The sequence below is a fragment of the Mytilus galloprovincialis genome, chromosome 4 (assembly GCF_965363235.1).
Source record: "Mytilus galloprovincialis chromosome 4, xbMytGall1.hap1.1, whole genome shotgun sequence".
NCBI classification, from domain to species: Eukaryota; Metazoa; Mollusca; class Bivalvia; order Mytilida; family Mytilidae; genus Mytilus; species Mytilus galloprovincialis.
The window spans coordinates 23,609,816-23,625,186 of record NC_134841.1 but is presented as its reverse complement, the minus strand read 5'-3'; the positions used below and the strand labels follow the sequence as shown (position 1 = coordinate 23,625,186).

The 15,371-nt window shown below is 32.3% G+C and overlaps 1 protein-coding gene and 1 long non-coding RNA gene across 2 annotated transcripts; both read right to left on the bottom strand.

Annotated features, from left to right (window-relative positions):
• Positions 1-3,681: 3,681 nt before the first annotated feature.
• On the bottom strand, positions 3,682-4,845 carry LOC143071665 (uncharacterized). The gene has a single exon (XM_076246137.1). The coding sequence runs from the start codon at positions 4,647-4,649 to the stop codon at positions 3,750-3,752; it is 900 nt and encodes a 299-aa protein (XP_076102252.1). The 5' UTR covers positions 4,650-4,845; the 3' UTR covers positions 3,682-3,749.
• Positions 4,846-5,004: 159 nt separating this feature from the next.
• On the bottom strand, positions 5,005-14,159 carry LOC143071664 (uncharacterized). Its single transcript, XR_012976942.1, has 3 exons — positions 14,053-14,159; positions 9,421-9,547; positions 5,005-5,277 (listed from the first exon to the last, which is right to left on the bottom strand). It is a non-coding gene; the product is annotated as an uncharacterized LOC143071664 (long non-coding RNA).
• Between the last annotated feature and the right edge of the window lie 1,212 nt (positions 14,160-15,371).

Below are 15,371 nucleotides of genomic sequence, written 5' to 3'. Positions count from 1 at the left end.
ACAAAATGCGAGATAAACGTGGAAATAACATACCATTGTAAGCAATATTGTTACAACTCAAAGGATTCTCAGGTAATTATAAAACCAATTAAACATGTGTAGATACCAGTTATATAAAGATGTTATTTAATTCAAATTTCTCTAGAATAATTGAAAACCTTGAGATAGAGAGGGACGAAAGATCCCCCCCCAAACAAAAGTATTCAAACTCATGAAACAACTAAAGACTGAGCATTAAATATACCCAACAACAAAAAAAAACGACTGGAACGGTCAGCTATGTGATATGATTACCAGTGAGAATAAAATTGAGAATGGAAATAGGGAATGTGTCAAAGAAACAACAACCCGACCAAAGGGTAGAAAACAGCCGAAGGCAACCAATGGGTCTTCAACACATCGAGAATCCTGCCGCTGCAGGTGTACTTCTGTTGGCCTCTAAAGAAAAATATGAACAAGTTCAGTTCATTCTATACTCTTCTTATATTCATATATATATGAAATAAAATTAAAAATCATGCAAGACTAACAAACGTCAGAGGTTTCTGACTTGAGACAGGCGCAAATATACGGCGGGGTTTAACATGTTTTTTTTTTTAGATCTCAACCTTCCCTTTATACCTCAATCAATGTAGAAAAACATTGTTGTTCAGACGTCACACATATTTGTAACTAACTTGATAGCTTTATTTATGAAGTTGCTAGTTGTTATAAAGCACTGTGTACTAATTTTGCTGTGAATACCAATGTTTAATACATCCATTAGTACATGTATTGCGTGTTTAGTTTTTTAAAATAAATTAAGTTATTTCAAGAATTTTGCTTAGGATCTTTAAGTGAAGTAGCGCGGTTTTGTTGGCTTATATAAGCATAACAGATTAAGAAAATTGGTCCCTTTGAAAAATAAGTCTATTTTCAGCAAACATATAAAGTCATATATGTTTTGTATGTATACTCGTTGGTATGTTTCCTTTGAGGCCGTAATCATGATTTGGTTGGCCAGTATCTGCTTCTCATATGACTACAGATAAGCACCTAGAATTACCCGTTGATCTTGTGTTGCTCAGTCTTTAGATATCTATGAAATGATTTGTAGACTGTTGTTTGAACTTTAATCGCTTTTCGTTTGTCTTTTTCTTTGTCTTGATGTTATCATGTTTTTTTGTTGTTGTTGTTGTTGTTGTTTTTGTTATAATTGTGTTCAGTCTAATTGTTTTTATTCTGGCTTTGCAATTGTGTTTATTGGAGCACCCCGTATTAGTCTTATGCGGACGAAACACGAGTCAAATCATAAATTAACCTGCTTTCTATGATGAGGTCTTGAATCTGTGATTTCCTATTTGATTTTTTACATGTACAATCTGTTATAATTTTAGGATACAGATACCTCGGATGACACTGATAATGATTCTGATTATTCAGATAACTATTTATATCCTACAAAGATTTAAAGGAATTGAAGATGGTTGAATTCATAAAAGAAAAAAAAAGTAATTAAAAAAAAAACGACGACAGCTTGTAACAGTTGTTTGAAAATGATGATGCTCTGTCCAAACTATTATATACAGTATAGTTTATGGGATCATATACATGACTATATTTTATTCTTAAAAGTAAGAAGAAAAAATGTTTAGTGATAATTTTAAGTTATAAAGAAAACTAACCATAGGAAGATATAATGTATCCAACTTGAAGGCTTACCATAATAGTTGCTCGTAAGGGTATCAGGATTTTGACCACAGATCACAAAATGTACATTTGTACAAATGTATATGTCATCAAAGAATGTAACGATAATTGCATTTAAGATTGTCTGTTGCAGTTCTTTTTATGTTCCATTTATGGGCATTATGTTTTCAGGTCCGTGCGTTCGTTGTCTGTGCGTCCGTTCGTCCCGCTTCAGGTAAAAGTTTTTGGTCAATGTCAGGTTAAAGTTTTTGGACGAGGTAGTTTTTGATGAAGTTGAAGTCCAATCAATTTTAAACTTACTAAACATGTTCCCTATGATATGATCTTTCTAATTTTAATGCCAAATTAGAGATTTTATCCCATTTTGACGGTCCACTGAACATAGAAATGATAGTGCGAATGGGGCATCCGTGTACTTGGGACACATTCTTGTTATATGTATGACTTCATCTGTTAGTTGCGAACTGATCGTCTGGGAGTACATGATTTATTGTTAGTTGCTGGCTTTGAACAAACTTTCTGCTACTGCAATTACTCTTATTTCGGTGCTTTGTGTTAATTGTTTAAATGTAAGTTGTTTTATTTCGTTTCTCGTACCGATATTTTGAGTTAATTCAATTGCAACTGATTTTTATGCCCCATCTACGATAGTAGAGGGGCATTACGTTTTCTGGTCTGTGCGTCCGTTCGTTCGTTCGTTCGTTCGTTCGTCCGTCTGTCCCGCTTCAGGTTAAATTTTTTGGTCAAAGTAGTTTTTGATGAAGTTGAAGTCCAATCGACTTCAAACTTAGTACAAATGTTCCCTTTGATATGATCTTTTTTAATTTTAATGCCAAATTAGAGTTTTTACCCCAACTGAACATAGAAAATGATAGTGCGAGTGGGGCATTCGTGTACTGGGGACACATTCTTGCAATCTAATTAAAAACCGATATCTCATTGCTCCCGTTTTCACGCGACATATCAGAAAACGGGAGCAATGAGAGATCGGTTTTTAATTAGATTGACATTCTTGTTGCAGTATGTTGTACAACGTGTACTGTTTCATCACCTTCCAAGTTAAGGATTGAGCGCACACAAAATATTTAACACTGCCACATACATGTACATGTACTTTACGTTCGATAGCCCGATCTAAGTCAGGAGCCTGTTATTCAATGGGTTTGTTTGTGTTACGTCTGTCGACTGATATTTGATTTTTTGTAAATTGTTTTTTTGTGTATATAATTATGAGTTAGTTTTTTGTTTGAATTGTCTCACATTTTACAAGCGGTCTGACTCCCTTTGAATTTTACTAACCCTTTATATGGATTCCAAGGGGTTCAGTAGAGAACCATATACATTATATATTGTGTGTATCTGAATTATACATAACAGACAGAGTTTCTGACCTGCATCGATCTGTAGTCAAAACTCTTTCAAATATAAATTTACAGTAATACATTATGGTGCTTGTTTGTTGTCAAGTTTCATTTATGCAGTAATTAAGACCTGCAGTATGTCAGACAACAACCCAAAGACACAAGAAACATATATGTTCTTTAATAATAAGCAGATAACTCAAGAACTATTATAATATATATGTCAATCCCTTAATCGCCCCTAATTGAAACACACACGTGAAAGGGCCAAATCAGTTTAAGTGGTATTGTTTTTTCTCAGTATAACAGTGCCAAATCCAAGCAAGTAATGCATAAATGACAGAGCCATTGAATGAATCTCCAGTGTAGCGACGAGTACACGTTGTACATGTATGTACAAATGTACATGTATGTACATGTTTGAGTCCAGGTTGAAGTAAAAATCGATTTTTTAAAAATACATTGGACAGCATACCAGCAAACTGATCAAACAAAGTATTGAACAAGACAACAAATATCCAATGGCCCCTTGCATTAACAAATAATAGGCTTGACCGACAAAATGAAATTTCAGATCGACGGATACTATATAATACTTTAACTTTTGTACTTAATTCATGTGTAATTTGGCTTTAATTTTATTTAAATAACAACACTGATCAAGTACATTTAAACAACATAATAAAAAAGAAGGCATATTCAAGAAACCGCCTGAAGAAATATGTTCTTGCGGGAAATCGTTTTCCTTTTCACACTTATTTTCTCCATAAACACGCAATTTTTAAAAAGACATTCGACAATATCAATTGTAACATTTTTGCATCCAAATAGGTATAAATTTCTTAAATCCGGACATAAAAACGACAGTTCTAGCACAGATATGTTATTGATGGATGTGTGGCTTAGGTTCATTGATCTTATATGGCAATGTTGATGATTGGATATTGAATACGAGTTGTCGTTCGTTGCACGTTCATTTACAGTCACTAGTTTTGCTAGAATGGGGTCTTCATTGTCCAATGTTTTATTACTGAATTTTATCCCAGTACGAGACCCAGGGAATCGCAAGTCTGTGATTCCACCACATGAAGCACTGTTAAGTAGTTCCAGCCATTTACACGACTGTAAAAGCGATGATATTCCCTTAGAAGTAAATTTTCCGTTATTACTGATGTCCAACTTTCGGAGAGTTGTACATAATCTGGAGATACTGAATAAACTTTGATCTGTTAATTGTATGCAGAAGTTTAAAATCAACACCTGTAAACGTTTGCATTTCAAAACCAATGATTCCACCCCCGCGTCATCAATTTGTGCACATGCCATAACGGACAGCCGCTGTAAGCGTGGACAACATTTAGTTATTGCTGTCAAGGTACTACCAGAGATCGTATACGACCTACAAATGTGAATTTGTTCCAGAAATTGACAATTGTCTGCAATATTTACAATGCCTTCGTCTGATATATCCTCGCACCTGACTACGGAGAAAAACTTCAAATTCGGAACGTTCCTTGCAATTAACTTTAGGCCGGCATCATTCACCCTAGTATAATCTAAGCTCAAAGCATTAAGGGATAACAAACGTTGCATTGACATGAACGTGTCATTCTTTAAATAAGAACTAGTTATATCTAATGATTTCAGATTCTGGAAATTCCCCAAAAGAAAACGTACGGTGTTATTTTGAATAGTGTTGCAATGAATCGATAACGTCTTGGAATATTTGTTTCGAGAAAGTTCTTCCAAAATAAATAGAAATTCCACGTCATCTCCACTATAGTTAATATGTAAATCTTTTAGACTTAATGTTTTAAATATATCACGGAATAAAATGGTATCATCAAATCGGACACTTATTGATTCCAGATTAGTACATTCGGAAATAAAATCTGAAATGACACTCGTTGTTGCCAGATATGCACTTGATAAGTTCAAGTTTCGAAGATTCTTGAAATGTAGCTTCGGAGTTTGATGATTACAAACTTTCACTAAAAATTCCTCATCTGTAAGAAGATGTTTTATATGAATGCATAGTAGGTCAATATTCTCCAGATATAGCGATGTCGTTTCTTCGCTGCGTCTAACGTCCAGTTTATACCATAAACGAAGTGCATGTGCCAATTGGTTCCAATACTTGGAAACGTTTCTGATCCGTAAGAGGAGGTCATGTTGTGGTAAGTATGATAATATATTCAAAATTAATTCCGGTGGTAAAGAATCCATTCTGAAAAATAAATATATATAAGTGAATCAATGATTGATAAGATTACTCATGATATAATATTTCACTAATTATTATATATTTATTAACAGTAACTCGAAAATCATAGATTGATTGATTGTTGATTGCTTAACGTTCAGTGGGAAATATTTCTTGCGTGTTCAGGACGAAGTATACCATATGACCAATGGATCAGTTTAAAGGTTAAGCTTCAATTTCGATATCCGCTTTGTATTTGTTTCCATGAGTAGAGGTTTCCACTGGTCCAGGAATTGGTATACAAATCCTAAAGCAAAGTACATGTAGTTGAAACGTATATGTCATGTAAAAGATTTAAAAAAAAAAAAGACAAATTCCGTACTGTACAATTTATAATTTATAAGTCAGTATAATAACAACAAAATTAGAAAACTATTACGTTATGATAAGAAATGAAGAAAACCACGAAATACAACAACAGATACAGAAATACAGAATCTTATTCAAAATTTAAAACGAATAAAACAATTTGTTAATTTCACAAACCTTGAACGACAAAGATGGATAAAAATCTCAAATCCTCAATTCGAAGCGCAAATAAACATTTGAGAAAAGAAATCTCAACTGAAAAACATAGTGAACCTTCTGCGACAAAAAAGTATAAGATACCAGTGTAGAGTTATTTTTTTATAGAGAACGTTCAGTATCTAGAATATTTTTGCTAACTACGTATTCTAGATACGATGTAATTGACAGTTGGAAAGCAGGTCACGGTTTGACCCCAAGTTTATCAGCAACAATAGAGTCACGTGACCGTGAAAATTCAGTAAAAAAACGGATGAGACAAACCTTATTTTAACTCACTGAATACTATTGTCGTAATAAAAACTTATTGACCTAACTAATCTTGAGTATCCATAGTTTATTCTCGTCAAAGCTCACACATCAAATCAAAGTCCTTTATTCTTTATTTTATCTGCAAACTTGGAGTTTGGGTGAAAATTGTCAAGTCTCCTGAACGAAAAATCTAAATATTTACGAGGAAACTAAAAATGATGGGCTAAATTTAAATTTAATAAAGCATCTCATTAAGACAAACACTCGATATGAATATCTCGGCAATAGAATGTTGGATACGCAAACGTCAAATTGATTTCAAACCGAAGCGGTGGTTTTTATGCCGATTTGTGCAAGTGGTTATCTCCCCTTAAGGTGGTATGGGAGACTAAAATAAAAATGATAGAATTCGTTCATACTTTGCCAAAGCGTAGTATCTATTGATACATGTTGAAAAATATAATAAAAATGATAGGTCACCGCGCATTTTCTCAAGCTACAGGACGGGACAAAATGACACATTTTGTATGGATTATACAGGAAAAAACACCATTTCGTGATTAGATACTAAACAAAATGATAGAATTGTTAAATACTTCAGGAAAAGATAGCTTTCAGACACTGCTTTGAGAATATCAAAAGAAAAGATTGGGTCACCGTACGTTTTTTTCGGCTAAAATACAAAATATGAAAATTTCATGTAGAATCCTTCAGAAAATGCACTGTTTTAGAGTTACCTCCCCTTAAAATGCCAATTTAAAAAAAAATTTAAAAACAACCAAAAATAATTAACACTTGCAAAATATTAATATTTATAAGTTATATTCTTATAAATTGGTTCTTATAAATGAAAATTCACATTAAATATCTGTATTCCTGCATCAAAATTTTACTAACTTGATGGAAAATCTGTACCTTTGATTCTCTGTTTTTTACAATCCAAGATGGAGGAAGACACCCATACCACCTTAATATCACCAGTCAAAAATAAAAACCCAGCAAAATGCATAAAAATTAAAAAAGGAGTTTACCTTACAAAAATTAGAAAGAAAATAAACGAAGCTCGATTTATAACTATGTTATGATAATATAAAGTAGAGATACTTCCCCCTATTTTTCAGAGAAGGACTAAATGTAAATATTAAAAGACAAAATATTACTGCAGTAAAAAAAACCAATTCAGAAATGTGGATAATGACACCTACATGTAAAATTAATAACCTAGCTATATTGAAAGAAATTAGATCTGGCGGATGAAATATACTACATGCAGAATTTTTTTAAACACTTCTGATTATATTTAATGCAATAAAACATAGTTTATACAATTTCAATAATCTTTCGGAAATTGATATAATTATTAAATAAATAGTACTGATCATATATCTATTTTATATTCTATAAAGTGTGACCAAGAGTCTCAACAAATTTCTTCAAATTAAGAGAGCCTTTAAACTCAAGCCTATGTTTCTTAGTTGAACAGTAAAATACAAAAAAGGGATTTATAAGTTTTATACCAAAAGTATTGACAGAAATTTTGTAAAAAAAATATATGCTTTAAATTATAAGTGAAAGTGACACAATTTTGAATTTCAGAATCATTATTATTGTAAAATTAAACTATTAGATTAGCTTGCACAGTAGCCCTTTGTCTTATTTCTCAGGGTATTTTATAGATTATGAAAGTAAACTTTTTGGAAAAAATGGGGCTTCTTCTCTTGAACAGGTTGCTGTATCAGCTTCTTTAAATAATTACATATTTATAAACAAAGTATTGGATATATACTTTATCTGAATACTAGTAATAGGAAATTAAATGAAACTGGTGGGACAAATTTTGTGCATTTTACTTCAATAATGATCAAAGATGCTTAAATTTGACAAGAATTTGCCAATTGAATAAATTCAATTTTGAAAGAACACATCTCTGAATAAACTTCTTGTTTGGCTGACTTGGCTTGATAAGCTAGTTTTTGCTCTTATTACTATAAAATTGAGAATGGAAATATAGCTTACTAAGTAAAGAGATAATACTATAAGCAAGATTTTATTAACTGACCTTCATTTTCTTTTTTCATATGTTTTTTTTCCTACAGAATTTTCTTTGCAATGCATTTTCTATTGCTATTTTTGTGCTTTTGTCCATCCATACAGTAGCTAGGCTATCAATAGTTTGTCAGATCTGTCAGAATTTTCCAAGACGTTTAGCTTTAAACGCAATAAAGAAGATCTTTGTTTGTTGTTTCACTTTGCCAATGTGTAAATTTTTACTATGCACATGACCCTGACACATATTTTGTTATAAACGTTACATGACGTATGTTGAAAAAAGAAAACAATGTCACCGTCAATTTGTGTAGGGGATCAAAAGGGGTTTTAGTTACTTTAAAATACAAGTATCGTATGGAATTGTGAAAATCCACAATTTTTAATCAAAATTTCATTAATGTCTTTAATAAAATCAGTATGTTAGAGCACTTTGAAACAGGTACAATGAAAAGAAGCTAAACTTCACTGTTTTGAAGTTGAAACGTAGCTAAAACCAGATACAAATTGACATGGCTGGTGGTCACTAAAATTGATGTATAAAAGTAAAAAATGATGGCTTCAAAAAAGTGTATAAATTTGAAATAGGTTTCCCGGTTTCATTTAAGATTATAACCGTTCTTTTCTGTATTTGGATACGCAAACGTCAAATTAGGAAAAATCGATTTTTTTGGCGAACAAAAAAGATGGCTAATTTTTTTTTAGAACTGACAGGATAAAGGAATAGCAATAACAAGCTATTTTTTGTAATGTTTGTATGTCGTAAAGAAATTATATTGGTCACAAAACCTACAAATTTTAAAATTTAATTGTAATAAAAGCATGACAAGTTGCAAAAAATACTTTAAACGTCAATCTTTTAGCCGATTGATTTGGCGGACTTTTTGACGTTACGGACGACTGTAGCGCCACCTAATTAATTCCCCCTGCTATTGTTGCTGATAAAGCTTGACGACAACGGACGTTTCCAAGGACTTGCTTTCCAACTGTGATGAGTCTTATGACGTTATGCACAGTGTTCGGTTCAATAATGGTAACGTTAGTCGACGTAATTTTCATTTATGTTAACCGACTTTTGTACAAAACGTTCAAGCTTTGCACTCTCGGGCTGATATGGGGGTCTCGGGATGATACCCAGGCTGATATGGAAAAGGCCATGTATTAATCTCTATATAAACGGCTATATACGTTGTGCTGTTAATCGTGTAAGTTATTTTCATGACCATAATGACCGATTATTAATCTTATTAATTACGAATTAATTTGTCAAACAGACATATTTACAATTTCAGGTCACTGTGGACTAATCATATTCTGTTTAACTGGTACAAATTTCAAAATGGTTCCGTAGAACCCTGTTTCTCGGTTGTGACTGTTAGTATCAGTGTAAATGGTGTGTAATTATATTGACCTGCAAAATAAAAGTCAGCTAATCATTAAATTAAAGTAAAACATAAACTTTAATCTGCAGGTGGTACTTTTATTTTAAAGAATGTTTTGGCCTAGTTTTATTACATTTCAGGAAAGTTTATTGACAGCTGTTGATGTCTGAAAATGTTAATTATCATATACTTAGACTAAATAACATATAAATTTTACCATATGATAATAGCATTAAATTGACGTAAATTCCATATTTTTCAAATTGGTGCTTAGCGGGCTGATATGAAAAGTTTATCACATGCTTCGATTGTTATCACATGCCTTTCCGTAACGTTATCACATGGCATTCCGGTAATACTCGGCCAATTCCAGAAAATACACCTCAATGCTACGTTTCAGTGAAAAACATTACAAAGAAGTGTACAAAACAATTATTTGAATACTGGAAAGTACATTATTTAAAATAATAAAAAAAAAATAAAAATAAAAATAGAACAAACAAATTATGTAATAAATGCATTTTTTAAGTTTTTCTGAAACATAATTTAGAAAGGTTCTTTAAAAAGTTGACTTTTCCAAACAATGATCATTATGTATATTGTGGAATTATTTTTTTGTTGATTCGTCCATATTAAAATGTTTTTTTTCTCTCTCTCTGTTGAGGCATATGATAGAAAGATTTCATATTGAATGTATCAAATTTTGGGACCGACGGCCGTGAACTTTTTTACTCTTTAAACTTCAGGAACCACGTAAAAGGATCAATATATGAATCTGTTATTTTTCTGTACTGTTGAAGCATATGATAAAAAGATCATAACATGTCATTTTTCATATCGCATGTATTATCAGCCCTCGGTCAATATCAGCCCTCGAGCCATGCTGCTCTTGGGCTGATATTGAACCTAGGGCTGATAATACATGCGATATGAAAAATGCCATGTAATAATCTGATAATATCATATATCTAAAAGCAGACTTTTTGAAAATTAACTGCCAAAAATAAAAAAAAATAAATACAAATATTGTCATTCAATACTTAGCTTTAGATATTATCTCTGGGTCATTACATTAGATTCTGCTAAAATAACTTTAATATATAATTCTATGTCTTTTTTACAAAGTTAGCTATTTTGAAAAAAGTTAAGCATCAGAATGTAAATTGCAAACAGAACAAAGTCATTGTATCAGCTAGGCTAAAACGGAGAGAATATAAATTATCTTCAAAATTTTGCTCCTGGTGCGGTCTTTTTATCAAAAGAACACTTAGCCCAAGTTTTCTATGTAGCGCTTCCACTACTATAATACACATATGTGATTATTACACTTGTGGTGTTCCGTATAAAATAAGATGCAAGAAGATTGTGTTACAAAATAAAACGCATCAATAAATAGTATTGCAAACTGTGTCCTTAACGTATACGATTCAAATTAGGGAGCTACCATTTGAATTTTATGGGGGGGCTAGGATGAAAAATTTTGTCCTGCTTTTTTTTTTAGTTGTTATCCCTAACCTCATTGGTTGATATCTTTGGCGGAAGTACATGTGATACATCCTCATTCTTTCAATATCCAAGCTGTGGGAAGGTCGTGCTCCACGTGTTGTCTGCAAAGTAACTATATTCTTTAACTTTTACTTACATTTGCCTTGGTGGCAATATAGCCTTGGTGGCTTTAAGACCTTGGTGGTCATTTATATATGCCTTGGTGGCAAAAGACCTAGGTGGTCATTTATATATGCCTTGGTGGCAATAGACCTAGGTGGTCATTTTTATATGCCTTGGTGGCAATAGACCTAGGTGGTCATTTTTATGATTTTTTACATTTGCCTTGATGGCAACAATGAATTAAAAATACTAGCCTTGGGGGCGTCAAGACCTTGGTGGTCATTTATATTCGCCTTGGCGGCTTCTTGATAGAACTAGATGGTAATGTTTGACCTTGGTGGCAAAATGTTTTGGGATTTAGACTTTAGGGAGTTGTTATTAACCAGGTGGTCAGATATTTGTTATGCCGTTCGCCGGTTAAACGCAGGGTAAAGTGATATCACTATATAAAATATATGTGGAAGTGGGGGCTCTGGCCATTTTGGAAAATTGTAGTTGAAAGGAGAATAATAAATTATTTATAGGGTAAATAGTTTCTTTTGTTACTTTTGACTGTGTTGTGGACTTTTCATTTATTGTTACATCGTACATACTGATAGAAATGCTATTTAAAGACTTTGTTAGATAAGAATAGAATTATTGAGAAAGTGGAATAATTTAGTGTGACATGTCACTTGATATTCATGTTTTTTATCGGAGTGATGTGTATTGAATTATAAGGTGTCTTCGTCGAGGTCCGCGTTCAGCGGTCTGTTTGATTGTACATAGAATTGAATAGAATGTTTTTGTTTTCAGATGGTGTTACCTATACTACAGCTTTGACAGGGTGACGAATGAAGGAAAAGTTATATGACATTGCACGATGATTCATGTCAATGAGTTCGAACAACCTTTTTAAAAGGAAAGGATTTTTTCTAATCAGAATATGGTGAGAACAAATTGCAATTGAAGTAATGTTTTGATTTCTGAAAATAGGAAAATAATGAATGGGGAAAATATTGATACTACACTAAATTATGTATGTCTGTGTTGAGAAAGGCAGAAGATGCCAATATGGCACGGTACAAAAAAAAAAAATCTGTGATGGAAGCAGCTTTATGTTCAAATGAACCTATTTAAAAGTAATGCTAATAATTTTTCCGTAATTTCATGATGTTTTCCATTGGATGTGTATTTAATTTCATTGATGTGTTGAAATATGTCGCAAAAATCTTTTTCTCATGGGAGATTAAATAATGGTTGCAATAGTTTTGTTTTGTTTTATCTAAATTAATAAATAAATATAATGTTGAATGATTTTGTATGCTAGTACAAATGTATACTTAAATTTTATGTATAATGGTTGAATTTTTTAATTTAAATTTCTTTGTCTACAGTTCGAGGGACACTGATTCCCTAGTGGTTTTCCACGTGGATTGTAGGCAAAGGGATTTTTCCTTTTCAAAGTGTGACTAATGCTGTCTTTAGTACAAATAAACAATTTGTTATTGGTTAATATATTTTCAGCAGACATGTGAAGAAACGAGTGGAAATACAATTGTCAATGTTCCTGATTATGAAGTAAAGAGTGTGTTTGATTCAACAACAGTAAAGAAAGAGACAAGCCAGCATAGTTTACACTTGGAGGTTAAGTCCCTTTGCTTACAAGCTTTCCACATGCTGAAGATGTTATTCGAATAATGACAATGTTCATTTTGATATGAGTTCATTGCCTTAACTCAACTTTTAAAAGTCTGTATGTGGTCAAATTCATGAGAATTTATTGAATTATGAACGATTTATAAAGAACTGTTTACATGCATCTTTAAATGTTTAGAAGTGTTTTAATTTAAAAGGAATAATATTTAATAAAAGTGTTGAATTTGTTTTGAGTATTGGGAATACTATTCCTTAAGGGAAAGCCTTGCTAGTGGTGTATTTTGAGATTGGCCTGCAAATATGCTGTATGGACTATAGAGTTTTCTATGCCCATAACTTAACATGAACTGGATGCAAGATTATATCAATCACTGAGGATATGTGTATAACCTCATTGGTTGATATCTTTGGCGGAAGTACATGTGATACATCCTCATTCTTTCAATATCCAAGTGGGGTTGGTTTAAGGGCTATATGTTTGGTCAGGCAATACATATTGCCTGTTTGGGTTGATGAGGTTCTTGATAAGTTCCCCCCTCTCCCACCCATAAGTACCAAAATGTGGATATGTTTTTATATTTATATTTCAATATTGGTATTACATGTATGCATTTTGGGTTGATGAACACGAGACAACATTAGAAAAACATGAGCATTACCATGGGATCATGTTGACAAAACAAACCTTCGCTTTATCGATTTTCAAGGGAAAGGTCAATTAGGGCAAGCGTATTGGCATGTTTGTGTTTGCTTTTTCATTACAATGGTAAAAATAAGATTATATATCTCGGATGACAATAATGTTGATTATAATGCTTCATTTTATGCCCTCCAGAGTAGTTTTATAACTGAAAAACAACTGTGCACTATATCCAGTGAGCTCTTTTGCATTGCATTGTGCATGGTAGTCCACATTTTGGATTCTGAAACGTTAAGATATTATCTTGTATTCGGTTCTTTCCTCTAGAGTTTTCTATGCCCATAACTTAACATGAACTGGATGCAAGATTATATCAATCACTGAGGATATGTGTATGTCCTGCCTTTTTCTTTTTTACTCTATTCGGTCCTGCCTTTTTTTTTTTTACTAGTTTATCCTGACTTTTTTTACATAAATTGTCATCCTGCCTTTTTTTTTTACCAAGTTGCTCATCCTGCCTTTTTTTTTTTAACTCAAAACTCCTGTCCTGCCTATTTTTTTCAAATTTCATCCTAGCCCCCCCCTCCCCCCCCATAAAAATCAAATGGTAGCTCCCTTACATGACGTGATAATACATGCAGCACTCACCTATATAACGTGATATTTTACATTGTTAATTTAACCGTAATTTAACCGTTCAAGTAATCCAAAGATAACTGATTATTATTATGAATAGTCCAAGCTTCTCCGTTCTCATACTTTCAACGGGTTTGATCAACAACCGAAAACTAGGAAGTTGAAAATGAACTACCACAGTCGTATAATTAAATCTACACCATCGGTCATTGAACAGCATGAAAACTAAGTGGATTGCATGTATTTGGTACAATCGTCATGACAACTGATTACTTTCATAATACTAAATGAAGAGTGCTATACTAAATTCTTCTTTCTATTATTTATTCTCAACTGTGAACATTTTAATGACCTATCATTTTAGCTACTTGGGGTTATCTACAAAAATGGGGATTTTCGGAAATGTTACACTCACATTTACAAGAATAATTTGTATTCTCAATTAATATCATATGGAATAAAAATATATTTAAAATTGATTATAATTATGCACATTTTGATGTTGCGTTAAAACTCAAAATTTAGAGAAATACATTGTATCATGACTTCAAACAAAAAAATATTGTCTAAATAGACTTGCACATTGATATTTCGCATATCTTTTACAATATTATAATGTGATGCATCTTGTAACCGACGTGGGAACTCATATATACCAAATCATTAACTCAATAACCATGGTCTGATTGTCTTGGTATCCTTTACTTTGAATTTCTTCAGGTTCATATCCCAATGAATAGGAGTATTCTTTAGATAAACGAATACATTAAGATCTGATTATCCTTCATGGCAGGAGTAAACCAAGTTATGTGAGAATTTGATAAAAGATTACTTTATGGTATTGGTGTATATGTTTCTCATTGTTGAAGTCGTATGGATATCTAAAGATGCTAAAATAGATGTCATTTGGATTTTTGGGAGATAGTTGTCTCGTTAGCTATCATACCACGTCTAATTTGATTTTCTCCTAAACAAAATTAGAATAGAAATGGGGAATGTGTCAACGAGACAACAATCGAAAAAAGAGCAGAAAACAGCCGAAGGCCACCAATGGCTTTTCAGTACAGCGAGAAATCCCACATCCGGAGGCGTGCTTCAGCTGGCCCCTAAAAAAATGTGTACTAGTTCAGTGATAATAGATTTGTTGTAATTTGATAACTTCATTATAATCATTATGCGTTATTTAAATATGGATTTATATATATTATCCTTATGTTCTCTTTCACGTTGTAACCAGTCAGATGTATCTTAATATTTTTGTGATATTATCACCAAAAAACATTATAGATAAAAGGTATTTAAAGAAAATTATTCAATGATTTTAAATAAAG

Bases quoted from the DNA above. Each gene is read 5' to 3' on its own strand.
- LOC143071665 (XM_076246137.1), bottom strand. From the start codon at position 4,649: ATGTCAATGCAACGTTTGTTATCCCTTAATGCTTTGAGCTTAGATTAT.